Below are 27,769 nucleotides of genomic sequence, written 5' to 3' on the forward strand. Positions count from 1 at the left end.
TGGGCCATCTATGCCAAGCGCGTCACCCTCGTTCCAACCAACATACAGCTCGCCAGCCTCATCCGTGTTGAGCACCCTAATAGCTCAGCATTACTCCAACCATCACGGCAAAACGGTTCTTTTCAGGACCACCATAAATTTTGTTGTTTAAGAGTTAATTTTCATTGAACGTTCGCTCGCCTTGGTGCCAGCCACATCACCCCCAAAGCTCTTTGATAATGTACCCAGCAACCAAACGTTTATGGTCAAATGCGTCAAGTATTGAAGTGGTACATACAAATTCTCGCAATGACCGAATACCACATGACCATGTCAAATAACCAGAACCACTTTTCTTCAGGACGCTAGAAAAAGAAAAAAACAAAAAATCTCGAATTTATATGATTTATCGCGAATATCTCGCGAATGGAACAATTTTAACATGAAATTCCTCCAATCAGTTTTCGCTTTCTTTACGATCTATTGAATAAACCAAAAGTTCTGTGCGTTTTGTGCATGAAAATGCGTAATTTGGACATCACAAGACGAGGGTTATGGGAAAAGTTGTTTCCCTAACACAGTCGCCGAATATTGATACCAAGCACTTAGCATTCCAGACCGTACCTATGTTTATGCCTTTTGATGGAAATGTTAAGCCCTTCCTATTAAGAGAATTATGCCAAAAAAAATCTTGCCGTATTCTCTTAATAGAAGAGGCTTAAAATTTGCATCAAAAAGCATAAACGTAGGTACCGTCCGGTAGGCCCAGATTCTGTAATTGATGTGTTTTCCCTATTACATATTTCATTTCCGCACCGCTATCATCTCCAAGAACATCGAGGACAAATTTTCACAGCATTGTTCTAAGCTGGTTTCCAAGCTTTCAACCCATCGGTCCTTTTCAGGACCACAAATGACTGATAAAATAGTTAACTGAAGAGTTCAAGTAAGAGCTTGTATCCAAGACATATCGTCCAGGATTGACTACAGAACTCTCAAATTACTTCCAAATTTCAACCTGTCGAACTTTATCACTGATAACGAGTTAAGAAATCAATTTAATATATACTATACAGGAAGGTACAAATCGGTTTTTTTTTTCTCTTCTTTGAAAGTTGTCCTAATTCGCTATTCTAATATCTATATACAATCTTCACACTGCCGTACTCTAACGGAACTATCAACTCTATGCTTTCATCTACTCCATCTATCGTATAAAAATTACCACTACAGTCTGTTATTTGAAATTAGCATCTTCAACTATGTAAATCGTTGACTTCACGTAGAAGTAATACTAAAAACATATAGTCAAAGTACATGTTCTTGTCAAAAAATAAAATAAAATAAAACTGATAAAACCGTCAATCACAAAAAAGATGCGTTTTTAAGATTTTTAAACTAATGCTTTTCTGAAGCGGACACAATGAGCACATCAAAACTTACCAAAATCGTAGAAAATCAACTACTAGTATAAATATTGAACTTAAATTTTGCGTGTAAAGAAACTTAATAATGAGGTCTTTTCAGTGCTAACATTTGAAAACGGCACAAAAGCCATTTGTAAACAAATGGTTTGTGGGCCCTTTACTCACTACTTGAAGTACACCCACGCGACACAAGAGCAACATCAGGTAGGGGAAATTTTCCCCTTCCTGACGATGCTGTTGGTTTGCGTGGGCGTTCTTCGGGTAGCGAGTAAAGGGCCCACAAACCATTTGTTTACAAATGGCTTTTGCACCGTTTTCAAATGTTAGCACTGTTTTTTCTTTACTTTTGGATGAAAATTTGAGATTTTTTTTTTCAGTGTGTATTTTTTATGAAAAGGCAATCCAATTTCCTACAACTTTGTTTCATACATCATTTCGATTAGATGAGCCGTTTACGTGCTGATTTATTGGAAAATATCGAACACGCCATTTTGATAAATTGAGTGTGAGTCAAAATAGCTGAATTGCGGCACAAACTTCATTACCCCTAGAGTACAATTATGCGTAGTTTCATTGGCCTTGAACTCCTCATTTGACCCCGAAGATTCTTTAAAGGAAAGTCCGAAAAATTTACCTATAAATGTTCCGAAAGATCTCCAAATTCTACTCCAAAAATCCTTTTAACGTCCCCCCGAAGACTGTTATACTTCCGCTAATAATCCTCAGAAACTTTCCGCAATCCCATTTATCCTCGGAGACTCGAGGCCAAACTTGGTTAACCTCGAAGTCAAGGGTATAACAGATTTTGAAACACAGGAATTCCATTCGATCTAAAATGGGATTCCAATGGATTCTGGCAGCGACTCCCAACATATTCTGACTATGATTACAACTGAACACAACGAACAGTTATGCCAACCAATCTAAAGAAAAGCTCCAACTGATCTTGACAGGGATTCCAACGAATACCAAAAGGGATTCCAACGAATACCAAAAGGGATTCCAACAGATCCTCCGATTCAAGAATCTCTGACAAGATCAGTTGCAGGTCCGGTCAGGATCCATTGGAACCCCTTTTCAGGCATAACTGTCGGAATTCGTTATAATCCTAGTCTAGATACATTTCAGTCCCTGACAGGATCCATTGGAATCCCATTTTAGATCGACTGGAATTTCTGTCGAGATCCATTGGAACCCCTGTTGGATTTGTTGAAGTCCCCGTGAAAATTCTATGGAATCTCAGATCGGTTGAAATCCCTGTCAGGATCCGTTCGAATTCTTGTCAAGATCCGGTGGAATCATTCTCGGGATCTATTGGACAAGAATTCCAACGGATCTGTACAGGCAGGGCGTCACAATATCAGCTTGAATCGACAAAATCGATGCGACGAAGAGACTGCTTGCATTATTTTTTCTGTTAACGCCGAACAGCTTCGCAATATTCTAGAACCTCAGTTGGCGTCTACAAACTAATTTTTAGTCGATTGTCTCTCTTTCTCCCGTTGCTTCATTTCTCTTTCTTTCGCTTCGGTTAAGCGGATGAGTGAAACAGCGCTCGACTTTGATAGTTTCGTCTTTCATGAAACACATCAAAAGAGGCGTCGATGAACGGGATTGAAAGTCATAAAATGAGGTTTCGTTTAACTAGAAAATCGACGTTGCTTTCATTGTAAGCGATGAGTAAAGCAACGACGAGAAGGTCAACAGCCAACCTTTCGTTCTGAGCATGCTTCTTTTTCATTTTCGTTTCGAACCCAGGCCCTTTAGGGTGAGAGCGTTGAACACGTTGTGTTGTATGAAAGAAACAAAACTCGAGTTCATTTTAGAGCTTCGAACATGTAGAACCCTATCTACAGGATTTAAACAGATCTCGATAGGGATCCTCTTCGGGATTCACCAGAATCCTCTTCGGGATTCACCAGAATCCTCTTAGGGATTCACCAGAATCCTCTTCGGGATTCACCAGAATCCTCTTCGGGATTCACCAGAATCCTCTTCGGGATTCGCCGGACTCCTCTTCGGGATTCGCCAGAATCCTTTTAGGGATTCGCCAGAATCCTTTTAGGGATTCGCCAGAATCCTCTTAGGGATTCGCCAGAATCCTCTTCGAGATTCGTCGGAATCCTCTTCGGGATTCGCCAGAATCCTCTCCGGGATTCGCCAGAATCCTCTTAGGGATTCGCCAGAATCCTCTTAGGGATTCGCCAGAATCCTCTTAGGGATTCGCCAGAATCCTCTTCGGGATTTGTCGGAATCCTCTTCGGGATTGGTCAGAATCCTCTTCGAGATTCGCCAGAATCCTCTCCGGGATTCGGCAGAATCCTCTCCGGGATTCGGCAGAATCATCTCCGGGATTCGGCAGAATCCTCTCCGGGATTCGGCAGAATCCTCTCCGGGATTCGGCAGAATCCTCTCCGGGATTCACCAGAATTCTCGTCGGGATTCGCCAGAATCCTCTTCAATATTCAGCAGAATCCTCTTCGGGATGCGCCAGAATTTCGGGATTCGCCAGAATCCTCTTCGGGATTCGCCAGAATCCTCTTCGGGATTCGCCAGAATCCTCTTCGGGATTCGCCAGAATCCTCTTCGGGATTCCCCAGAATCCTCTTCGGGATTCGCCAGAATCCTCTTCGGGATTCGCCAGAATCCTCTTCGGGATTCGCCAGAATCCTCTTCGGGATTCGCCAGAATCCTCTTCGGGATTCGCCAGAATTCTCTTCAGGATTCGCCAGAATCCTCTTCGGGATTCGCCAGAATCCTCTTCGGGATTCGCCAGAATCCTCTTCGGGATTCGCCGGAATCCTCTTCGGGATTCGCCGGAATCCTCTTCGGGATTCGCCAGAATCCTCTTCGGGATTCGCCGGAATCCTCTCGGGATTCGCCGGAATCCTCTTCGGGATTCGCCGGAATCCTCTTCGGGATTCGCCGGAATCCTCTTCGGGATTCGCCAGAATCCTCTTCGGGATTCACCAGAATCCTCTTCGGGATTCGCCAGAATCCTCTTCGGGATTCGCCAGAATCCTCTTCGGGATTCACCAGAATCCTCTTCGGGATTCACCAGAATCCTCTTCGAGATTCGCCAGAATCCTCTTCGAGATTCACCAGAATTCTCTTCGGGATTCACCAGAATCCTCTTCGGGATTCACCAGAATTCTCTTCGGAATTAGGTTTTATTAGAATCCTTCTGGGATTCACAAGAAACGTTTTCGGAATTTATGACCACCGGAATCTCCTCCATCATCGAATTGTGCTTCAGATAGAACTTTCTATGCTTCGACAGCAGAATCGTACGGGACATGTGGGTCGAATTCGACACCTGAGAATGGATCGCATAGAATCACATCACGATTCAACTGATCGACCTTCTCCGATTTGTATGAAACTTTTTATAATAGTTTGTTATCAGCCCAATGATTCACATTTTTGCTAAAAGTCGGCCATTTTGGATTTTGTAAAATTTTCAAAAAAGCGGCAACCTTTTTTTTGAAAATATTGTAACACGATCGAACTGACGTCTGAGACGAAGTTGTAGAGAAAAATAATGTTTTTCTGGCAAAAATGACCAAAAACGAAGTGTCCATAATTTTAAACATTAAAAAAATTCAAAAATCGGACGAAGAAATTTTAAGATTTTCAGATACTTTTTTTGGTTGAAATTACTCAAAACAGTTTTTTGTGTATTTTCCCTTAAAACATTTATTTTTTTAGACGTCTCAGAAGTTTCCGACGTCATTTCGATCACAAATGCCGTTTCTGTGCTACATTTTTTTGAAAAATGCCAAAGACGCCATTTTGCATTTTTTACAAGATCCAAAATGGCCGAATATTAACAAAAATGTGAATCATTGTCCATACATAACAAACTATGATGCAAAGTTTTATGCAAATTGGAGGAGAAGGTCGAGTTTTTCCGGTTCGTCATTTGGCGTGGAACTGCTCATTGTTGAAATCCTCAGTTAGCATCTTGTTCTAGGAAACCTGTTCCTGAATCACTATCACCTACTCCGGTCCCCGTATGACAAAATAATCACCGGGATTCATTAGGGGATTCGATAATCTGAGGATGCTCATACACGGATTTTCCGTCAGCACGCATTTTGACCACAGACAAACAGACGTAAGTCTTTCGTCTCGATTGTCGTACACGCATTTAACGTTCAATTTAAATATTGTTAATTGCGCGAATCCTTCACCACCTCGCGGATCGCTTTGACGTTTCTATATATTCTATCGAACTTGTATGCAACATTGTTTGAAATTTGGTAAGCAAGCTAGTAGCTCGCGCGAGATGTCGTTAGTAAGCTCCGTGACGATATATTTAAGGAAAATTTATTTAAACAGTTACGTCTGTTTGTCTGTGATTTGACGATCTCAACCTAGAGTCGGTGTATAATGAGTCACGCCAAGAGAAAAACAGTTGAACTCGCATCACGGTTTTCGAAAGATTCCCTTTCTTTTAACTTGGCAACAGAGGGCTTCTACATCAACTTCAAATGACTTCTAGCGAGGAAAAAAATTAACGGCTGTAGTAAATCATTATATCAGTGATTTTGTCGAATTATCTTAAAGAAAAATAGTAGAAATTGTCATTACTGATCATTACAAAACGTGTCGCATGACAAAAATGTAATGCTCACTGCGTGTATATGATCATTTCTTCGGTTATATTTTATATTTAATTGCAATACCTTTCGTGGACCTTTCATAGCATCGTAATGCTTGTTTACTTTGCACGGTAGGTAGCCGGTTTTACAGTTCAATAGGTAGACTTGGCTTCACTCTTGGCGTGACTCATTATACACCGACTCTATCTCAACCATAGTGGCTATTACCTAATATAGCAGTTAATACACGCTTTTCCCGGCTTTTCCTGATTTGCCGTCAAACCGAATATGAACCTGTCACAAACCAACTCAAATTCGCCATCATCGACCGAGTAAATTTTCCAGGAAAAACTTTTCGAAATAGAAAAAAAAATCGGGAGAGGTATTAGAATACTCCTAGTTTAATTTTCTCATATTCGAGCAGATTTTTGAGGAAAAGCCACGAAAATTTTACCCAGTCTTATGAGTGACTTACGTTTTGTGCGATTTTGAGTGTAAAATCTCTCAGTCGATCTCATCGTAATAGACCTGCCGATGTCAACTGAGGTATCCAAACGAACTGTCAAGTTGTACGGAAATTGTCGTTTGGATACAACATGGCGGCACACATCGGCAGGTCTATTACTAGACTGTCCATAGTCTTCTTCAGCAGCATATGTATTGTATAAAAATTGCATATGTATTGTTGTAAGAACTATCAAAATATTATAATTCTGCATGGAGAACTCAATACCCATCACGGGTTGACTCGCTGCTACTGGGGAGTGGTATTGTTTCGCAATCTCATTTAATCGAATAAAACCCCGGTGGAGATGCTCTTATCCGTTATTTTGAAACAAATTATGACTGCGACCACATGCGACAAATTTATCGAAATTTCGGAAAGGTAGAGTTGGAAAAGCTCGTGCCTTGTTTTAATAATTTGAGTAAAAACGAACTTCTTAAATTATTTGTTGATCCAATTAGTCGCCTAATAAACAAAATTGTCCATCAGTTACAACTGATCCCAACCCCCTTAAAATACATGCACGGACATAACTTATCCAACGGCCATAAATATCGACTACGAACACAGAGGAAGCACGCGAAATAGAAAAAAAAACTAATCCAAAAGCACAACAAAAATCAACGCGCAATCACTGAACGCCAGCAGCACAGACAAAGGGAAAGACCAAATCAATCAACACAGAAGCTCAAGACGAACTAGCTTGTTTTTTTTTTTTTTTTTTTTTTTTTGGATTCAGCATCAAACACAAATGTTAAAAATCGCCAAGACAGTTTTGTTAGACTGCGATGGTGTTGAGTTAGTACTGTTACCTCTTTCTCGAGAAACGTGTTTTTTGAGTTGAGAAATGATTCGAGAGAGTATGAGAGCTATATCCGTAAATAGTGGTTGTTAGTAATAGAGAATAATAATCGTGAGAGGGAAAACGAAAACAATACAGCAATGGTGTGGCTCGTGGTGATGTTATCCAATCGAATTAAATTTGTGAGGAAAGTGAGAATAATAATAATTAAAATGTGTTAATTTGGTTGGCAGATTATTGCGAATGATACCAGAAAGTGACAGAAGTAAATGAAATTAGGGGGGGAAAAAGAGGTTAGTGCAACGTTTGAACAGAGACGATTTGTGTGTTTAGTAATAAATGTGGTGCGCACACGGGAAAAGGTATTATTTTTTTAGTGAAAAACTGCTACTCAAGTTGTTAGTTTGTAAGTGCATTTACGAATGATAAATAAAGGATTAGTATCACGAATTAGTTTGAAGACTCTTTGAACGACGAAGACGACGACGACGACCACAGAGAAAACAGAGATAAAGAAGTTACTACACCTAGAAATGAAAAATGGTACAAGAAATAAGTCCAGTATTGTGATGACAGACCATAAGAAGGTGTGGAACAAAAAAAAAAAACAAAACAAAAGTCGTTTGTAATTTTTAAACAAATATAGAAATTTATTTCTGGGAAAACAGTTTTTTTTGTCTTAAAATTGTCTACAAGAAATAAGTTTAACAAAATCAGTACAAAGGACGTAAGGGTTGTTATTCTTAAAAGAAACTTTTTTATATAACACAGTAGTAGATTTGATTCGAAATCGAACTGAGATATCTGACTAAAATTGAGAAATTGTATCTTTAAAAGAAAACAGTGTTGGGAATATCATCGTTTTTAGTTGGTAGGAGGTTATCAGTCACTGGCACTCTCTTTCTCCCTCTCTGCCTCTCGCTCTTTCGTCTTTCGCACGCGCGCGCGTTCGTGTGGATGTGTGAATGGGAGTAGTTAGCGATAGCGAAGGATATGTTTGTGTGTGCGTGTGATGCAGCTTCTGCTCTCTGCTTCCCCTGATGGGCGCTCGTCTCTGTAGCAGTAGTGGTAATCGGTCGTGGGAAGAAAATTGAAGAAGGCAGGGAGTGTGGGCGGAGGGGGTGTTCGAAAGAAGGGGGCGCGTGTCGGTTGCACAGAGCGTTTGTTTGTTTTTGTTTGCGTGCACTATTGAAGGAATGCAGTATTTACTTGAACGTGTGCGTGTTACGGGGAATTGTTTCTGTACAATTTTTTGTTCGTTTTGATTTGTTTTTATTGAGATTTACACTATGGATCGCTCTGTCAACTACAAAAACCAAAAAGGAAAAGGAAAAGAAAAAAAAATAAACCAAATAAATATACAATGAAACAAAACGAGAAATGTTTCTTTTGGAGAAGAAACGGATGTTAAAAGAGGAACGGAAAAAAAATGATAACTAATAATAGATAACAACCCAAAACAAACTTCGAAAGAAGCGGCTAATACAACTAGGAAGATAACAAATACTACGCACCTTACTGTAGTGGCTGGATCCGACCGTACGAATACCGTGACCATTGCCATGATCCATATAGGTTTTTACCTGCGTGTGGCGGCTGTTATCATAGATGCCCTGGCCGCCGGCCCCTCCGGCTCCGGCCGCATTTACGGCCTGCTGCTGGGAGTTTAGGTGGCGGCTGGAGTTTCCACCAGCGGACCCGCCTCCCCCACCACCACCAGGGCCGCCGTCATTCGTGATCGTGCTGATCGATTGGTTTTCCTTGTTCGATCGACGGGCGACGTATTTCTGCGGTTTCAGTAAGCTGGAAAGGACAAAAAATCGAATGGTGAGCAAAAATGAACATCATGAGGAAGGACGTTTTGGTACTACGCAGCCATTCGAATGTGCATCATGCTAATGACGAAGTCATTTTAATATTCCTTTAAAAAAACACGAAATATTGCCGACATTACATCTTCTTGTGCACAGTAGAATGTTATTTAAATTACCCTACTTATGTAATATCCGAACACAAAAATCTTGTTTGGGTTGACCAATGATCTTTTGCACAAGCCCTGTTCCCACTTGATTGTGTGTGTGTGTGTGTAGTTCCTCTAACCCCCACTGGCCGGCAGTGTTTTTATGGAAGAATTCTCTCTACAATGCCGCAGTTATGGTCATTGTAGATAGCTTTAGTTCGGGAGTTAGAAAGTGATAGCTCTATTGCAGATCCAGCAACCCATTTCGGAATGTCTGAAGAGTCACGCCCATTCCGAGCTGGGAGGGAGAAGCAAATACTACACACAAAATCTAATAAATCAATCACAATATTGCGCAAGAAAATTCTTGGCAAATAAAAATTATCAAGTAATTTGTTCCCATAATGAGGGGTTTCGGTTTTTCGTGTCTCTGTTGTTTACGTGTTATCGTCGGATGACTTAATGCTTGTGGAAAGTTGGAGTTGAAAAATCACTTGTAAAGACTCGTAGTGAACCAGCCAAAATGAAGTGTCAGGTGAAATACTGCGGCCAGAACTGCAGGAATTATCCTGGATTGGATTTTTTGCGCTTTCCTACTAATTATATCACAAGATCCCAATGCATTAAGTTCTGTCGGATGGATTCCGGAACCGGCGAAATTAAACCAAGCTCGCGAGTCTGTAGCGTAAGTGTTGACGGTACAAGTGTTTTGCATTTTATCAATGTTGCTATGATCTTTTTTAATTATTCGCAGGCCCATTTCTTAGAGGACTGCTTCCGCGTCGATAAAAATGGGAAGAAAACGAAAAAAAAAATATGCCGTTCCGTCGATTGAAGCTTTCTTGCTACCTCCTGAAGACGAACCGGAAGAGAGCGATCGGTTGTTGGACTTTTATAAATCCCGTCCCCCTACTCTTCGCCGGCTCTTCTGGATCATAACTACGCGAACTTTGCTGCTGTGGTGCCTGAATGGGTTGCTATTGGAGATGAAAAAAATGAACAGAACACTGAAGAGGATTCAGACCCGGAAGTCGCCAGGAACGATCTAGATTTGGAGGAAAAGTTCGAACCACAAAGTGAACCGGTCTGTGGTACAGCGTGTAACGAAGGAACTCATTCGGGCTCAAGGATTAGAGCTAGTGAGAAGGAAAATTCATTCAAGTTGCTCAGGTACCCGACCCCTGCAATTAATGGAATTAATTTAATTACGGCTACTTCCTGTGCTGGAGTTGAAGTTTTTGCGTGCCCCTCGATGCTACCCATACCCAAATATACACCTTACCCGATCCGAACTCAAAAATATTTTCTTCGTATACTCGTACCCGACACAAACTCGAAAATTTAGTAACCGTACCTGAATATCTCTACAACCCCCTCCATTTTGAGAAAAATATCAAATTTACGATATAACATGCTTGATACATTACAATTTAGATAAATTATATACCGATTCCTAAACTGAAGAAACGAAAATTTTGCAGTGCAACATGTTTTCAAGCAAGAAAATATTTTGTATTCGATATCAATACTTCCCATTGATTGATGTTTAATACTGCTGGCTCCCACTGACAGTTTGTGACAGCTCATTTCTGGCTTCACTTGACATTCACATTTTCCGAGTCTGTTTCTCCCTCCCAGATTCCGAGGTTACTTTCATTTACAATAAACCCCGCATGGATGTATTACCTCTATCAATTGGATATTAGTGTTACACACACACTTCCAGTTTCAAAATGTTCTTTTGAATCCTGGCACGTATTAAATTGTAAAAAGTATTTGGACTGGTCTCACCATGTTAATTTGATCCTCCAATCCATGGGTTTCGTAGATTTGTTTTTCTCTTCGCTTTGCATCTCATTTCGTGATTCACCTTTGTCGTAATACTTCCTTCAAAGAACACACATTTTCACGCATTTCCATGGTGCTTTCCCCAGGAACTGTTCACGGCCACCAGCTACCACCCGTCCAGTCTTGAGCGTATCCAACGAGGCGTCATTCAGATTGCTCGCAATCTCCGACACCGGCGAGAGACCATCAGCCGAGCTCTTTTGCAAGCGGAAAACTTGCTGATTCACGCGACGGACACATTATCAGCACGTTCCCCGGCTAATTCACCAACCGGACCGGGTTCGAACTCACCCACGGTGCCGAGTCTCTCAATAGAACTACACGCCGAAAGTGTGGCATCCAAACTCGGAGAACTGGGCTCCCGGGAGGCAATGAAAACCGACACCGAATAATGCAGCTGAATCTGCGTCATACATGTTGGAGGTTAGATTCAAGGTTAACCGAGTCCTAGGCGAGTAATAGAGGTGACACAGTCGGAAGAAGTGTTAGTTTGTTTACTAAAATGAACCGCCCATTTTGTTATGGCAAATGTGTTTATTAGCGAAATTTACATCAAAGATTGATTAATTGCGTAGGAAATCAGTTTGACACGGCATTTGTGACCAGCATACACCTTCCAGTCGTATGAAACAGGTCAAAAACTGTCCAAATCCACAGATAAAAATTTTTCTTTTGAATTTATGTATGGCAAAATAGTGGACTTTTCGTGAACTTTAACGGCAAAGAACTCACCAATACTGGGAGACCGTGAGTTCCTGCCCACCTGTCATTTCCCATCTCGAACCGAGTCACTCAAGGCAAACACAGGCAAAACACGATATATCAAGCTGAACATTGCATTAGGTCCTAAGTAACATTGATCGATTCTCTTCGTCGACTTTCTCTTTCGTTAATAACTTGAGCACATAACCGTTTCTTGTTGTGTTTGTAATATTAGATGCTAGGTAAGGCTTGCTGAAACTCCTCAAACTCACTGGGGGTTTTAAAACACTCTTGTCCTGCGAGTTTAGCCAGCCCTCACCTCGAGTGAGTGGCGGCAGGAATATGGAAGAAGTAAACAAAAACTCTTCGAAAGAGAGAGGGAGAGTGAACTTCAGCGAGAGGATGATTTGACGTGCACGGAGATGAAAAACTACCCAGTAAGTACTTTTCCCTCAATTCCGGGATTCAGCCCAATAACCCCAATTTGAGTAAATCGCATATAGTAGTTTCCATTTAACACCAGCAAAACAATTACCTACTCTTAAGTATATTCTACCCAAAATTAAGTTTAATTCACGTAAATTTGAGAATATGCAATTTACTCAAAAATATCTTATTGGGCTGAACTATATCGTTAGGTCGAGTTTCTCGTTCCTTTTTTGACAACAATAAAGAGTGCAAGTGAGCGGCTAAACTCAATATTAAGCAAAAAAAAACTCAAATTTTTGGTAGAATTTTTTTTTCTCCGTGCGTGGTGCGCTTTTCAAGACTCCGGATGACTTTTTTGTTCGACGCAAGAAGCTCAGAGTTCACCCAGAGTGAGAGTAAGAGTGTGTCATAGAAAACACAAGCTCTGAAGCTCAGTGGAATGATTTGGCAGTAGGCATTCTACTCCTTAGAAATATGCCACGCTCGGCTCATTTCAAACTCGCGAACAAGGCTCCATCAAGCCTGTGCTAGATAAAAGCTTCTTTTATCGATCTGTGTGTTGAAAATACCAAGGAATATCTTTACATGGCCGTGGGGATACAAAGAGAAAGTCGACGAAGATAATCTATCAATGTTACTTAGGACCTAATGCAATGTTCAGCTTTTTTTTAACAAGTTCGTTTATTTGGAATGCGCAATCGCGTTAGCTTTACGGAGCCGATAGTTCATTGTTCTTTGTTTGTAACAAAATTCACTTAATTCTATGTCTAGTAGGAGTTGGGCCGAATACTCACGGCTTACCCGAGGTTAGAGAGGTACATTGTCGAAGGATAGGATCAGGGGAGGAGGATATTCAGCTTGATATCACGAAATGATAACTTTATGGACACTTGAAACGAAATTTCAGCACACAAATTAACAAATTTAATGCAAAAATGTTTAACTCGCTGACGAAAGATACGTAGCTAAAGAAAAACACGTCAGCTTTCAAGAGCGGCCTACTGCGATCTCAGCCCTGTTCCCACTTGATTGGCTGCCAAATTCCATTTCCACTTGAAATCCTGCAGGTCAATTGCAGTTCCACCATTTTTCTTCAGTATGTGCTTCACAATTGACTACTATTCCTCAATTGGCCTTAGTTCCGGAGTATTAGCCGGATTCATCTTCTTCGAAACCTCTGTGACGCCATTTTCGCTGTACCGCTGTTTGGTGAAATTTGAGTAGTGCCAAGTAGAGATGGGCGATCCGCTCCCGAGCTGTTCTAAAGACCCGATTCACTAAAGTGAGCTAATGACCCGCGGTTCATTTTTAGGAACCGCAGCTCATCAGCTCATTAATATCACAAGTCTAAATCATTCAATCCGTTACTTATAGCGGAACTTTTCAAAAAAGGACTCATTACTGCACTTACGCATTGAACCGCCACCACGTAAACCAGATGCACGCGTAGTACAACATGTGCCTACTGATCGATAGCATCAACGGTAAAAGCAATCTTCCATGCGGCCGATACAGCGATACAGATATGCATGTGAGGGGTTTAGAAGGAAAGGGGTGTAAGTGACTTTGATCGATTATCTTCATCGACTTTCTCTTTTGATAGCCACAGCTTTATAAACAGATTTTGCCCTATTTGTGCCACATTGTTTGGTTCTCATCTAGCATTCAGAATGGCACACGAATCAAGGAAGCTGAATTATTAACGAAAGAGAAAGTCGATGAAGAGAATCGATCAAAGTCACTTACATCCCTTTCCTTCTAACCCCCTCATGTGTCACACGATGTTAAATTTCTACTGGTTATTATCCAATATATAACGTACCCGGCTCTTATTGCTGATGTTATTCCTCGAGCATATGTGTTTAAGATCCAAGCACAAAAGCAAATAACCGAAGAGCGAAATGCAGCTCTCTACCTCACAACTCACATCCGGATCCGAATCATCGGCCCGAATGATTCACTGGGAGCTGTTTAGGATTTTAGCTCTCGGACCCGTCCAGCTCTCGAATCCGTCCTGCTCTCGCATCGATCCAAATCGTCGGATCTTTTTTGGATCCTTCACGATTCAGCTCCGGATCCAGATCTGAGCTGACAATCTGGAGCTGAAGCCGAGAATAGTGAGAGGAATTCTGCTGGAGAATTAACTTCAGCAATAAAATCTGTATGTAGACTGGATTGCATAGCCTGAGAGATAGGTATAACTCTCTTACATACATGTTTTGCTTTTACTGATATGTTATTCGTACATTTTGCGCGTATTTTGGTTAACGCGATGGTTGTTCAGTTGTTGTATTAGTGGCGTTTTCAATTGCAAGGTAGAGATGTATTGGTTGAGAGTACTTTTTCAATTTTATGTAGTTTTAAGCTTAGAGTCACCAAAACCACTTATATCTTTTACGATTTTGAGTTTGTGTCAAAATTTCTATAATTTAAATGTGAGCTAAAGAACTGTTCAAAAGAATCGGCTCCCCTTAGTGAGCTGGACGGGTCTGATCCGCTCAGCCAGTTGAGCTGTTTTTCCCACCTCTACTGCCATGCAGGGCTCCACAAAGTCACTTTCAATCCAAAATCATCAAGTGATGATGAAGCTGTAAACCATCACTTTCAATTGAAAGACATTCTGATGCTGTTTGTTTTGGCTAGACCCGTGTTCATTTCATCTTTCATTGTCAAATGAACTTACTCTTGCGAAGCTGTTCGATCCAAATTCGCGCAGTTTTTATGACTTTTGTTGATTGTTCACTCGTATGCGTATGCGTATGTGCATAGATCTGTGCACGTGGATGTCAAATTTATCATTGTCGGGTGGTTTGTTTACCCATCAATATGGGTGTTTTTTGAATCGGGATGACGTCTTGAGATCGAAAATTGATATGCGACACCATTTTTAAATCCAAGATGGCGGCTTCCAGTTTAATAAAAAGTGGTGAATACTGTCAAATACCTATCAATTAAGGTATTTTTGGAATCGGGATGATGTCTAGAGGATGAAAATCGCTATCCGACGCTATTTCGAAATCAAAGATGGCGGCTTCCGACTTAAGAAAAAGTGGAAATACAGACAAATACACATCAATATTGACATTTTTGTAATCATTATGAAGTCTACAGAACGAAAATTGATATGCGACGCCATTTAGAAATCCAAGATGGCGGCTTCCGATTTCAGAATTGATGGGAAATATTGTCAAATACCCATCAATATAGGTACTTTTGAAATCGGGATGGCGTCTAGAGGCCGAAAATCGATATCCGACGTCATTTTGAAATCCAAGACGGCGACTTCCGATTTGCGGAAAAGTGTCAAATACCTTAAAATATGGTTCTTTTCAGAATGGGGATGAGACGTAGATGCCGAAAATTGATATCACACCGTCTTTAAATCCAATATGGCGGCTTTGGTCCAGAGAAACTGTGAAATACTGTCAAATACCGACCAATGTGGGTTTTTTGGAACCGGGGTGACATATAGAAGTCAGAAATCGATGTCCGACGCCATCTTGAAATTCAAGATGGTGGCTTCCGATTTCAGAAGAAGTGCCAAATGGCCTGCAAATGGAATCGATTTTCAGCATCTACGCGTCGTGGGAATCGGAAAGGTTCCGAAAAATACCCTGATATTAGGGTATTTGACACTTTTATGAAACTTGATGGCCGCCATATTGGATTCCAAAATGGCATCGGATATCGATTTTCGGCATCTACATGTTGTCCTCGTTCCGAGAATACCCATATTGTAGGGTATTTGACGCTTTCTAAACCCTGGTGGCCACTATATTGGATTCCAACATGGCATCGAATATCGATTTTCGGCATCTACACGTTGTCCCCGTTCCGAGATTAACCATATTGTAGGGTATTTGACACTTTTTTTGAAACCCGATGGCCGCCATATTGGCGTCCAACATAGCGTTGGATATCGATTTTCGGCCGGCTGAATGCCGAAAATCGATATCCGACGCTATGTTGGACGCCAATATGGCGGCCATCGGGTTTCAGAAAAGTGTCAAATACCCTACAATATGGTTATTCTCGGAACGGGGACAACGTGTAGATGCCGAAAATCGGTATCAGATACCATGTTGGAATCCAATATAGGACAACGGTCCCTGTTCCGAAAATACCCATATCTTAGGGTATTTGACACGTTTTATGAAACTTAATGACCACCATCTTGGATTCGAAAATGGCGTCGAATATCGGCTTTTAGCTTCTACGTATCGTCCCTGTTCCGAAAATACCCATATTGTAGGGTATTTGACACTTTCTGAATCCTGATGGCCGCCATATTGGATTCCAACATAGCGTCGGATATCGATTTTTGACATCTACGCGTTTTTCCCGTTCCTAAAATACCCATAAATTTTGACACTTCTGAAAACCAATTGTCACTATTTTGAATTTCAAAATGGCGTCGGGTATCGACTTTCAGCATCTGCGTGCCAATATCCTATTGTAGGGTATTTGAGACTTTTCCTGACCCCGATGGCCGCCATCTAGGACTCCAGAAGGGCCTCGTTAATTTAATTTTCGTTTAACATAAAATAATATACTATAACTTCATATAATCCGGATGCCATCCCTATCAGCAACCGATATTGTGCGGATACTATATTGTTATGCTCGACGACGCGACAAGTCGAATGAGCCCGAATTGAAGTGAAAGTGTTTTTCCACGAAGGAAGCAGTTTTCGAGTCATTCATTGAGTCAATTGTCTCAAGTCTTTGTTTCAAATAAAATGAACTGAAGCACTTGACGAACAAAACAAGCGATAGTCAAGTCATGTTTGAAAGGAAGAATGTTCATCGTGACTCCATAACAAGAAACACAATGACTTACACGAAAATTATATTGCTCGAAATGAAGCGATTCTGCGGAGAGTTCATTTTCTTTTCTTTGTTTGGAAAATGCATAGCCCTGGTGCCAAGTCCGACCAGAATAGGCAATCCGCTGCTCCAGAAAAGGCAGTAGTCTCCTTCCGTAGGCAAATCTGCTAGTTCATGATCCCAGAAGTAAGGGAAGTTTTGCCCTTCAGCCCACATTTGCGATTGCTCGCCAGGAAATGAATTGAGACTTCTTTTTGATTTTACATTCTTCCGAGGTCAACCGATGTATAAAATTCCTGCGGAGGAAGCTATGATGTAAACAAATGAACTTATCCTGACAACCAATACCTACACTCCAAGGGGTTGGTCACTCCGCACAGTGTGTCAAAAATACAAATGGGCACACCTGGGCACTTTCAGTGGCACACATGGTTAGAAATGCTAATGATATTTAAAGTTACTGGCAACACTGTACTATATCTGCGACTGTGTCAAAATGGTAATCATTGCTGTTGACTGACACAATCCAATTTTTGGTTTCATAACTGCAACCGTGAATTTCCGGCGAAGTTCTGCCATTGATTCCTCACAGCGCACATATTTTCAAAATATTAGCTAAAAACCGGTCAAAAGTCAACGCAGTATTTCTTGCGGGATGAGCGAGGTCATCAAGGCGATGACCGTTGCCAAATACAACTGTAATCTGGGGGTGATACTGGAATTCTTCCGGATGGTGCTGGAGTCGCTACCGGAAGACTTCGAGATCGGAGAACTTCCACTCAAGACGATCGAACTCTGTTCAAGGATCTGGTGCGGAAGGCTTTGGTATTTCAGAACAGTTTGATCGAAGTTGGGAAGGGGGTGGCATCGTTCCGGAAGCTGATTGCAAAGATGACCATGAAGGGACTGCTACTGGTCGTAATGCCGATGCGGAATGTGATTAGTGAGTTGGTTAGTGGGGGAGAGCGAGACCCTGAAGGAGGAAATGAAGGGAACGTTGAAGACGTTGGTAGATCGATTTGGGGAGGGGAGATTCGTGACGGAGCTGAAATCACAGCCGAACGAGGTTGATTGGTCAGTTGTTGGGCTTGAAGGTGAACTCCTGAATGTTGACATCGGTGAGTTGGTTAAAGGATAGGTTTACCTCTCAGACACGCCTCAGCGCTGGAAATAATATAGGTATAGGCTTGGCTGAGAAGAAGCCCGAACGCAGCTTTTCGAACTCTATGAAGTACGAATTGATTATGAAATCCGAGACACTGAAGTTCGTAAGGGGATCAGTGTCCATACAACCCAACCGACATTCAGTTCCATGATTCGTTCCTCATCGCAAGTGACATCGATGATCACTCGGATGATCGGACCATGTTCGGAGGTAGAATCTTCACCGGCGTGTGCTTTCCTATCATCGAAAGCACCCTAGCTTTTACAGGTGTTCTCTGGCCGGCACTGCTTGTCGCTAGAGACATCATACTTCTCTCCATTTGTCCGATCGTTGGACTGTCTGACCGTGTAGACATGTTAAACCCCACCTCCACCAGGGAAGTCTGATTCAGGTTGCAACTCCCATTAGAACGCAGGCGACGCATCTGTGACTGAGGCGTTCATCAGAATCTGAAGAGCATCTGGACCAGTTTCCTCTGATGATGCACGCTTGCTTCGTCTACTTACCATCGTCACCTGTGGTTCATCCGAGTCCACATCATACTCCAATCCAGTAGAAGTTATTGTCCTGTCGGAAATTGGAAGTGCCTCCCCGGGAATGTTCTCGCTCGAAGCTTCGATTCGGTGGCCGAGGCCGTTGCTTATTAGGTTCAGTGTAGTCCTTTTCCGAGAGAATTTGCGAGCAACGAACCGAGAGTCACAACAGTTAGGATCTGGGATAGGATTCCACTGCTTGTTGTTTTGGTTCTTCAAAATAAAACATGTGAACTGTCAAATTAACTGGGTTGCCAAACATACCATTATACAAATATTCAGTCTGATGACACTTTTGGGCACTGCCGGCACGCTGAGACAAAAGTTGGCGCACTCTTGCTACACTCAAAAAAGTCCACACGTCTGATCGAAGTGTTTAAACACTTGATATTTCAGATGCACAATCAAATTTATTTTAAGTGTATTTCACCATGGTTTAATGTCAGGGTGGCCAGTGAATTTTCATTTAGAAATCCCGGTTTTTTCCGGTTTTCCCGGTTCAAGACTTAAAATTTTTCCGGTTGTTGATATTCAACAAAAAAACGAAAATGAACGTATTTAAAAAAAAATGTGCTGAAAGGAATTTACTGTAAGGATAAAAAAAAGTAATTTAAGAATAAACTTTTCTACAAAATTTGTGATTAATAGCAATCTTTGTGATGCAAGAATTGGAAAAAAAATAATTAAAATGTGAGATTTTGAAAAATGTTCAAGATCACACATGACTCGTGGAGTCATAATTGGCACGCTCTGAGAAGTGGAAGCATTTTAAGGGTTATAACAAATTACAGAACAATCTATAGAATCTTGCGGACAAACGCTGGAATTTTTAGTAAAATTTAAAAGAATTCAAAGTGTTGATTTCAAACAAATATAGAGAAAGATTCCCATACAGTTTTCGAAGGAGAAGTTCAGAGCAGATTTCCAGAATTTTCTGACATGAAGTCCTTAGAAATTGTTAGATGAATTTGGAGGGATTTCTGTGGAGAAGAATGCAAGTTCTAAATTAAATTAAATGTAATTTTAGAAGATTTCAAAAGGAGTTGTAAAAAACAAAACTTTAAGGAAAATTCCTACGTGATTCTGAAGAGATTTGTATGGGGATCGTGAGGAAAATGACAGATGAATTTCAAGAAGAATTCCGAAAGAAGAGTGTTCTGGCAATAATTTGCTGAAAATTAGAAAAAAAAATACTTAAAATACTCCAAACGGTATCTAAATAAAATTTCGAAAGATTTCTGCTGTTTTGAATAGAGTTGAAATAAATTTTTGAAAAGATTTTCAACCGAATCTAAGTCTCGAATAGGTTCAAGGGAATTCTAAGAAGGAATCCAATTAAATTCTTAGAAGGGGTTTCAAGGAAATCCCAAAAAGAATTCAACGGTAATTATTACACGGAGTGTTTTCTGTTTAATTTCTGAAGAATTCCATGATAATTTAGAGCAGAATTCATATCAGGAGAATTTTGAACGACGAAAAATTAAAACTCCGGAAAATAATAATTCAGTTTCGGTATTTACAAATATTTATTTTCAAAGTCAAGCATCTTCAATATTTTCTTTCAAGGACCATGCACTTTACATCTGAATTTGAAAGGACAATAATCAAATTGCAATATTGCTGAGTGATTAAATTCAAAAAATTATTGAATAAAATAAAATTATGCAGCAAATAGAGTAAAACATTCATTTGATAAATGATCACTCTGTTTTAATGGTTTATTTTGAATTTCTGGTGTAACATTTGTTCCTATGATATGGTTTTTCCCGGTTCTCTCGTCGAATTTCCGGGTTTTTTCCCGGTTACTTTTCAAATTCCCGGATATTTCCCGATAATCCCGGTTTTCCCGGTTTGCTGGCCACCCTGTAATGTGTTCTACACGTTGATTTCTAGTGTTGCCAACTTTTAAATATTGATAATCTTTCTCTGGCAATTTAAGTGCTTTGCACATTCAATCACACTGTAGAGATGAGCTAGCCTAAGGCTAAAAATCTCTTTAATAAAGAATTAAAAAAAAATCAATCGCACTACTGTTCAAAACAGATGGATTTGAAGTGTTTTGCATTTCAATGCGATGTGAATTTTCTTGTTCTGCAAGGTAAACATCGACTTCAGCATCATATATGAGAATAACTGTGGCCCAGTGGGATCTAATGAAGACAACGGCAGCAGCACACCCCAACAGTCCAGGATCAATTTCTAAATCAGACCCATTTAAAAAAAGGCATGTGTAAGCTCTGCCCTCTAAGTAAAGCAGTTGGTCCCGGCCCATGTATGTTTGAATGGGTGCGATATCCTACGCAGGTGTGGAAACTGCCTTTCTGCACATTCGATTGTCGGCAATCGATGTCCGTCGGTGATTGGCACTAGATTGCGGAACAGAGACCGACGTTAAATAAATGAAAAGAAGTAAGCTCTGCCCTCTGGCAGCTTTGCTTATATATTTGTCGATTCAATTTTGGAGTCGGTAAAGTAGAAGTCGATAAAGTAGAGCATTGAACTATCATGTGAAAGCTGTTGATATTACAATGTGAGGCACATAGACTCCAAGTGTGACTCAATTCGAACCAATAGTGTTTAGGCATGGTTCAAAGCATAGGATTCACACATGAAATGGATGTGTTTCACAATAAGTGCAAAATTAAGTGTGAGACACATGCTAATTTTGTGAGATTAGGTACTGTGATTCTATACACTTGACATTTTGAAAATTACTCAAAAAATGCCTTAAAGGCAGCGTTTTCAATTTGTCCGGATTTGTTCGTCTTCGACCTTTATTGTACGACCGCAGCCAAGTACACCACAATTGTGAAGCCATTCGCTCACTCATAGACGTAGTAGTATTTTTAAGCAAGACTCTATTTGTTGAACAACAATTTTTTAATAGTTAACCACTTGAATAAGAAGTGAATTGATAGTTGAAAAATACAATGATAACAATGGTTTAATTTTCATTGAAAAGCTTCCAATCAGCACCAAACGTAGCAGCTGTAACAACCCTGCAGGTACTATGAAGGATTGTACCGTATGCGTGATAATGTTTGCACCATCGTACAAATAAGGTTCCAGTTTCACCTGTACATACAATGCCTTGGTTTTCTTTGCCTACACGTAACCTATAGCTCATACCGTAGTAGGCTGTGTATAAAAGAAAATGATTTACTTAGTTTGACAGTTGTACCATGACAAAGTGGCAGCGTATTCGTGATTTGTCCCACGCGCAAATGTCACAAAAAGACATTTCAATCGCCGTGGGAGTGTCCCGGTGGACCGTCAAAAGCGCTTAGACCGAAAAAGAAAGGACAACTATCCGCGAAGGCAGCCACAGGTCGTCCGAGGTTAGCTCGGGTTCCGAGGGTTATCGCTGCTATCAAAAGGAAGATTCGGGTGAATCCAGTGCGTTCAATAAGGAAAATGGCAAAGGAACACGGGATCAGTGACTTTACGGCACGGAAGATCGTAAAGGAAGATTGCGGGGCGAAGTCTGAGGGCACGGAAAAAACTCACATGATTACCAACCGCGTCTGGGAGCTACGAGTCGAACGATGCCAGAAAACCTTGAACTTCCTTAAGCGAAAAAATCCGGTAATCCTGTTCACCGACTAGAGCATGTTTACCGTCGATCCCGTATCAAATTCCACAACCGACCAGTATATTAGTTCTCTTCCGGTAAAAGACGTGGCCGACGAGCACAAGAACGTGTATCTGACCAAGCTTCCGTGGATCAAAGAACAGTAAGGTCCGAAGCCAAATGTTGTATTTCAACAAGATGGGGCTCCGTGCCACACCTCGAAACGCACTCAGAAGTGGTTGCAGGAACATTTTCCGTTCTGGACGAAGGATATGTGGCCGCCATCCAGCCTCGATCTTAATCCGCTGGATTACTCAATTTGGCGCGTCATGAAGGCCAAGGCCTGTTCTTAACGCCACCCGAGTACAGCAAGCCTCAGACCAACATTGACCCGTACCTGTGGAGAAATGGATCCAGACTACATTATTAGAACCTGCCGTGCATTCCGGAAGCGTGTGGAGGCCGTAATTGCAGCAAGTGAAAACTCGATCAATGATTAACATAGTTTAAGACTCTGAGAAACATCCCCCCTTTGAATAAAAAAAAAACTCAAAAACGAAATTTTTGAGATTTTTCTTAATTTTGACATTTTGAGTGCAATAATGAGCACTTCTAATTTCTGATTCAGTTAAATAGTAAAATTCCTACTCTTCATCGCTACGATTAGATGTGTTTCAGAACGCTTTTCACTGATTAGAAAACTTGTTGAAAACACATTATACGCCCGTCGAAAGTAACTCAGGGACTGAGCCAAGTTGACTCATTCTCTTTTTTACCCATACACATTTTACCCAGTTTCGCAAAAAGTGGAGTTACTCAGTGCTATGAGTACCTCCACTTTTTACGAAACTGAGTAAAATTTGTATCAAACGAAGTCCCAGGAAGAGTAACGGCAGTGATAGCAAATAGCTTCAGCTTTGGAGATCAATCCTAATGGCAGCATCGACACAAAGTGAGCAGACACGATCCCTGTAGCTAAGCATGTAGGGCCCACTTACCTCGGATACTGTGGACCGCACTGGGTGTAGCAGCAGTTGTTCCAACAGCCGCGCGAAAACGGATTGTAGCCACCCTTGAACTTGCCCGTCACCTGCTCGTTGGTGGTTCGCCCTCGCGACACCAGCACCATGTGGAATCCGGTGAGGCCGAAGATCGGAATCGCCAGCAGGGTGACGATCGCCATCAGGACCATGCTAAAAATTAGGAAAATTCCGGGTGATTGCATTTGAAACTGCACGAGGGAAGAACTTACGCCACGATGGGTTCCACCTCCGTCAGCTTGTCCTTCTCCTTCTGGAGGACGTAGATCAGCGAGAGCGAAAAGATGCTCAGCATGTGGATCGACAGCGAGATCAAGAAGAAGAAGAAGAACCGGTAGTTCCGCCGGCCGATGCAGTTGTTCACCCACGGGCAGTGGTGATCGAAGGTCTGTTTTTGACGAGAGGAAGTTGAGATTATCCAGAAGTTAATTTGTTGTAAAGTGTCTTACCTCGATGCAGTGATTGCAGACGGAACAGTGCGAACACCGTGGCGGTCGGTAGAACTTACACGTCACGCACCATTTCATCCGCACCGTGATGCCGTTGATCTCGGCATTCTTGTACAGCGGGGCTCGGAACTCGTCCTCGCGATCTTCGTCAGGTGGGGCTGCAAAGCAAACAAACAAACAAAGCATTACAATCTAATTTTCAACTTACAGACGGACACAAGGTTAATCGTGATCAATGCTGATTTTCTGATTTCACTGCTCTCAGCAATTCGGAATTACCTTCTCGATATGCAGCACGCAGCAAACGAGATGCAAATGAGAATATAATTACTCCTCTCTACAGGTAATTAATGAATGAATTATCAAACCAGGGCACGTCGCGACATTATTTTTCACCACTTTTCCGCGCTGGGCACGCGACGGGTGACTGTGACGCCCGTGGGGTGACCATTATTGGTGTCGCCCTGCTGCACCTGCTTTTTGTGGGTGAGGTGCGCCTAATCAAATTTTGGGCTCCATCGCAGCTGGTATGATAGGGCAATTAGAATGTCTATGGCTTGAAAATTAACACCACAGGTAAAAGTGACGTCTACGTCTTTAAAAGGAAGCCGACACGATAGCAAACCGTTCTTTGAATTGTTCGTCACGAGCGAGTCCCATTTTTAAACTACTAACAGCTTTGGTAAATAACTTAGTACACAGTAGCGTCGCCGCATGATGTTCTACCAAATGACGCAGGTGGTGAATGGATTCAAAAAAGGTTGATCAACTAAGGAAATTCAAAATTACATCGACAGATATCAAATAGGCAACCGATTCTAATGTATCGTTTTGTAGTCTGTACGAAAACCGAGCAGTTCCACGTCAAATCACGAAACGGATCTTCTTCGATTTGCATGTAACTGTGCAATGGTTTGTTATGGGCAATGATTCAAATGTTTGCTAAAATTCGACCGTTTTGGAACTTGTAAAATTTTCAATATGACCCTTCATACGTCCAAAGCGTACCAGACTGCTGTTTCCGTGTTGCTCCCGTTTGACGCGTTACTACTGAAAGTTTCAATTACAACTAGTGGTACAGACCGCCATGTACTGTGGGAAATTTCAAGAGGTGATAGAAGGTTTACTTAGCTTACATCAGGCATTTGAGACATTCACAAACTTAACAACCGCCACCCAAAAAAAGCTCGCTTTTAGGTGCACTATTTAACGAGTTTTGTCATGGTAGTGATATCGACATGCTTAGAAATCAATGCATTAGATATTAGACAGACCATCCGAACTGAATTTAATCCTTTTTGAAGCAAACCAAGGTCGAAGATTTAATTGAGCCACACTATAAAATAGTGTATTCATGACCACTTGTGGTCTGGAGTAAAGAAGTACAGCTATTTACACCTGTGTCGTGCACAGGTTGCACATGTGGACGCGACGCTACTGCATAACCCCGAGCAATTAATTTCCCTTATGCTTATGTAAAGGCAGTGTAGGTACGAATGTCGCTTGCGGGGATGACAGCACGTTCTGTCAGTAGAGTCGCGTCCTATTAAGGTTAGGGCAACGCCACTGCGTTAAATATGCGCGAGTTTACGATTTACCACCGGTGAGGTGCCAAATGATGATCTAACGTTGGTGCTGTGGAAGTATGGGAGAGTAAAGTGTGTTATCTGGTAGAAATTCCGTGCGGAGTTTGGCCTCGTCATGTATACATGTGTTCGTGGTATATACATGGACGTGACAAAGGAGATTCGTGGATTCACTTTGAAAGCGTTCATTACGTTTTGACGCAGTTTCCAGTCTACTACCGGTACCGCTTCGACGACTTGATTGCACCTTCCGGGAAACAGACAAACGTTCCTTGAAACTTTTTTTTTTTGATTTACGGTTTAGCGACTTTGCAGTCAATTTAATTGTTTATAGGAAAGTTTGAACATACTGAGAAACGTTTAAGCACTGCACAGACGGCGGTTTTGGCCATTTTCAACTCCTTTGCGATACTCGTACCCGACCATGTCAAAAGATACCGAACCGACCACTAGGAGCGCTGTACTGGACAGAAAGAAGCGTACCGATTCTAAATTAGCAGGGCTTTATTCTATAATCTCCTCAAAGGTTCTTAAAAAAAATTATCTAAAATTCTGAGTTGGTTGGAAATGCCAACATGAAGATTTAGTGTGTTAATTTATTAGCTATAGAATGATCTTTAGAAGAAGGTAGGAGGATAGTTCCGTTAGAGTACGGCAGTATGAAAATTGAATAGAAGTGAAAATGAGCGAATGACCATCTTTTGCCTAACCCGTACGATGTACGCGGAGACTTGAAGTATGTTTTCAAGTCTACAGGCAGATGTGCGTCCGCTTTTTGCTCATTAATGACTGCGACTGTGGAATTGTTCTAGCGACGTTTCATCACTACCTAAAGCCCCACGTTGCGAAAGCATTTCCAGTCGATGGCGTGTTATTAAAATAAATTCTCCTAATAATTCTGCTGTATCCTGGAAATCTAGTCCAATCCAAAGGCCTTGACATTTTTTTAAGGTCCAACATTTATTTATTGATTTTTTTCAAAAAGAGGAGGAAGTACATTTTTTCCGATTTGTTTTCGAAATTGACAGGTTTTTCCCTGTGACTTCGAATTCCCGTTTTTCCCCATTTTACGGTTCATTTGTTTTATAATTCAGAGTTACCACCCGTTAGCCTTTTTAAAATTCCCGGGTTTTCCACTGTTTTTTCCGGTATATACGAGTTGATTTTCCCGGTAGCATGAGCATGAGCATGATTGACCACCCACGGTTGCTACTCTGTTATTGCCAGATCAGCTGTAATTACACAGAGAACCAATAGACGATGCTTGCGACTAGCAATCATCCTCAATGTGTAAAAACTGGTGATCTCAAACTAGGCAATACCAGCACCAGCACCGAACGCAGGTCAAGAAAGGGATGGGTCAGGAATGTGTTGACGTGACACTCGCTTTGATGGAACTGAGAAAACCTCTGCACTTCCACAAGGAATCACTAGGATATTGGGTAAGAGGGTTGGGATTGCAGTAGGATTCGTTTTGATAAACGATAAGCTGAATTGATGTCCTAACGATTATATAACGCGAAGGAGCTTGGAACTCACGTCCATTGGATTCCCATTTTCGTTCCATTTCGATTTCATTCCCGTTATTTTCCCATTTTATTCCATTCCCATTCCATTCCTTTTCCATTCCTATTCCACTCCCATTCCATTACCATTTCTATTTCCATTCCATTTCCATTTCATTCCATTTTCATTCCATTTCCATTCCATTTCCATTCCATTTCCATTCCATTTCCATTCCATTTCCATTCCATTTCCATTCCATTTCCATTTCCATTCCATTTCCATTCCATTTCCATTCCATTTCCATTCCATTTCCATTCCATTTCCATTCCATTTCCATTCCATTTCCATTCCATTTCCATTCCATTTCCATTCCATTTCCATTCCATTCCATTTCCATTCCATTTCCATTCCATTTCCATTCCATTTCCATTCCATTTCCATTCCATTTCCATTCCATTTCCATTCCATTCCCATTCCATTTCCATTCAATTTCCATTCCATTTCCATTCCATTTCCATTCCATTTCCATTCCAATTCCATTCCATTTCCATTCCAATTCCATTCCAATTCCATTCCAATTCCATTCCAATTCCATCCCAATTCCATTCCAATTCCCATTTCATTACAATTCCATTCCCATTATATTTCTATTCCATTCCCATTATATTCACACTCCATTCCTATTCCATCCACGTTCCCATTATATTCCCATTCCATTACATTCCTAATCCATTCCCATTCTTTTACATTCCTGTTCCATTCCCATTCCATTCCATTTCTATTCCCATTACATTCTCATAATATTCCATTCACATTCCTATTCCATTCCCATTCTA

The 27,769-nt window shown here is 41.2% G+C and overlaps 1 protein-coding gene across 2 annotated transcripts in view; it reads right to left on the minus strand.

Annotated features, from left to right (window-relative positions):
- The window catches only part of LOC135701381 (palmitoyltransferase ZDHHC8-like), a 106,319-nt gene that overhangs the window by 39,512 nt on the left and 39,038 nt on the right, over nt 1-27,769 (minus strand). Inside the window, exons 1-5 of one of the 2 annotated variants that reach the window (XM_065222160.1) lie at nt 24,121-24,204; nt 23,842-23,999; nt 23,605-23,780; nt 23,351-23,545; nt 8,832-9,120 (exon numbers count right to left, since the gene is read on the minus strand). In XM_065222160.1, coding sequence (XP_065078232.1) covers nt 8,832-9,120; nt 23,351-23,545; nt 23,605-23,780; nt 23,842-23,919 — 738 coding nt within the window. In that variant the 5' untranslated portion in view covers nt 23,920-23,999; nt 24,121-24,204. Of the gene's footprint in view, nt 1-8,831; nt 9,121-23,350; nt 23,546-23,604; nt 23,781-23,841; nt 24,000-24,120; nt 24,205-27,769 lie in introns of those variants that run through there. The other variant, XM_065222159.1, reaches the window with a different exon arrangement.

This window comes from Ochlerotatus camptorhynchus, unplaced genomic scaffold, assembly GCF_037179485.1.
Source record: "Ochlerotatus camptorhynchus isolate MF236.1 unplaced genomic scaffold, CSIRO-AGI_Acam_v1.1 ptg000158l, whole genome shotgun sequence".
In the NCBI taxonomy this organism is placed as follows: Eukaryota; Metazoa; Arthropoda; class Insecta; order Diptera; family Culicidae; genus Ochlerotatus; species Ochlerotatus camptorhynchus.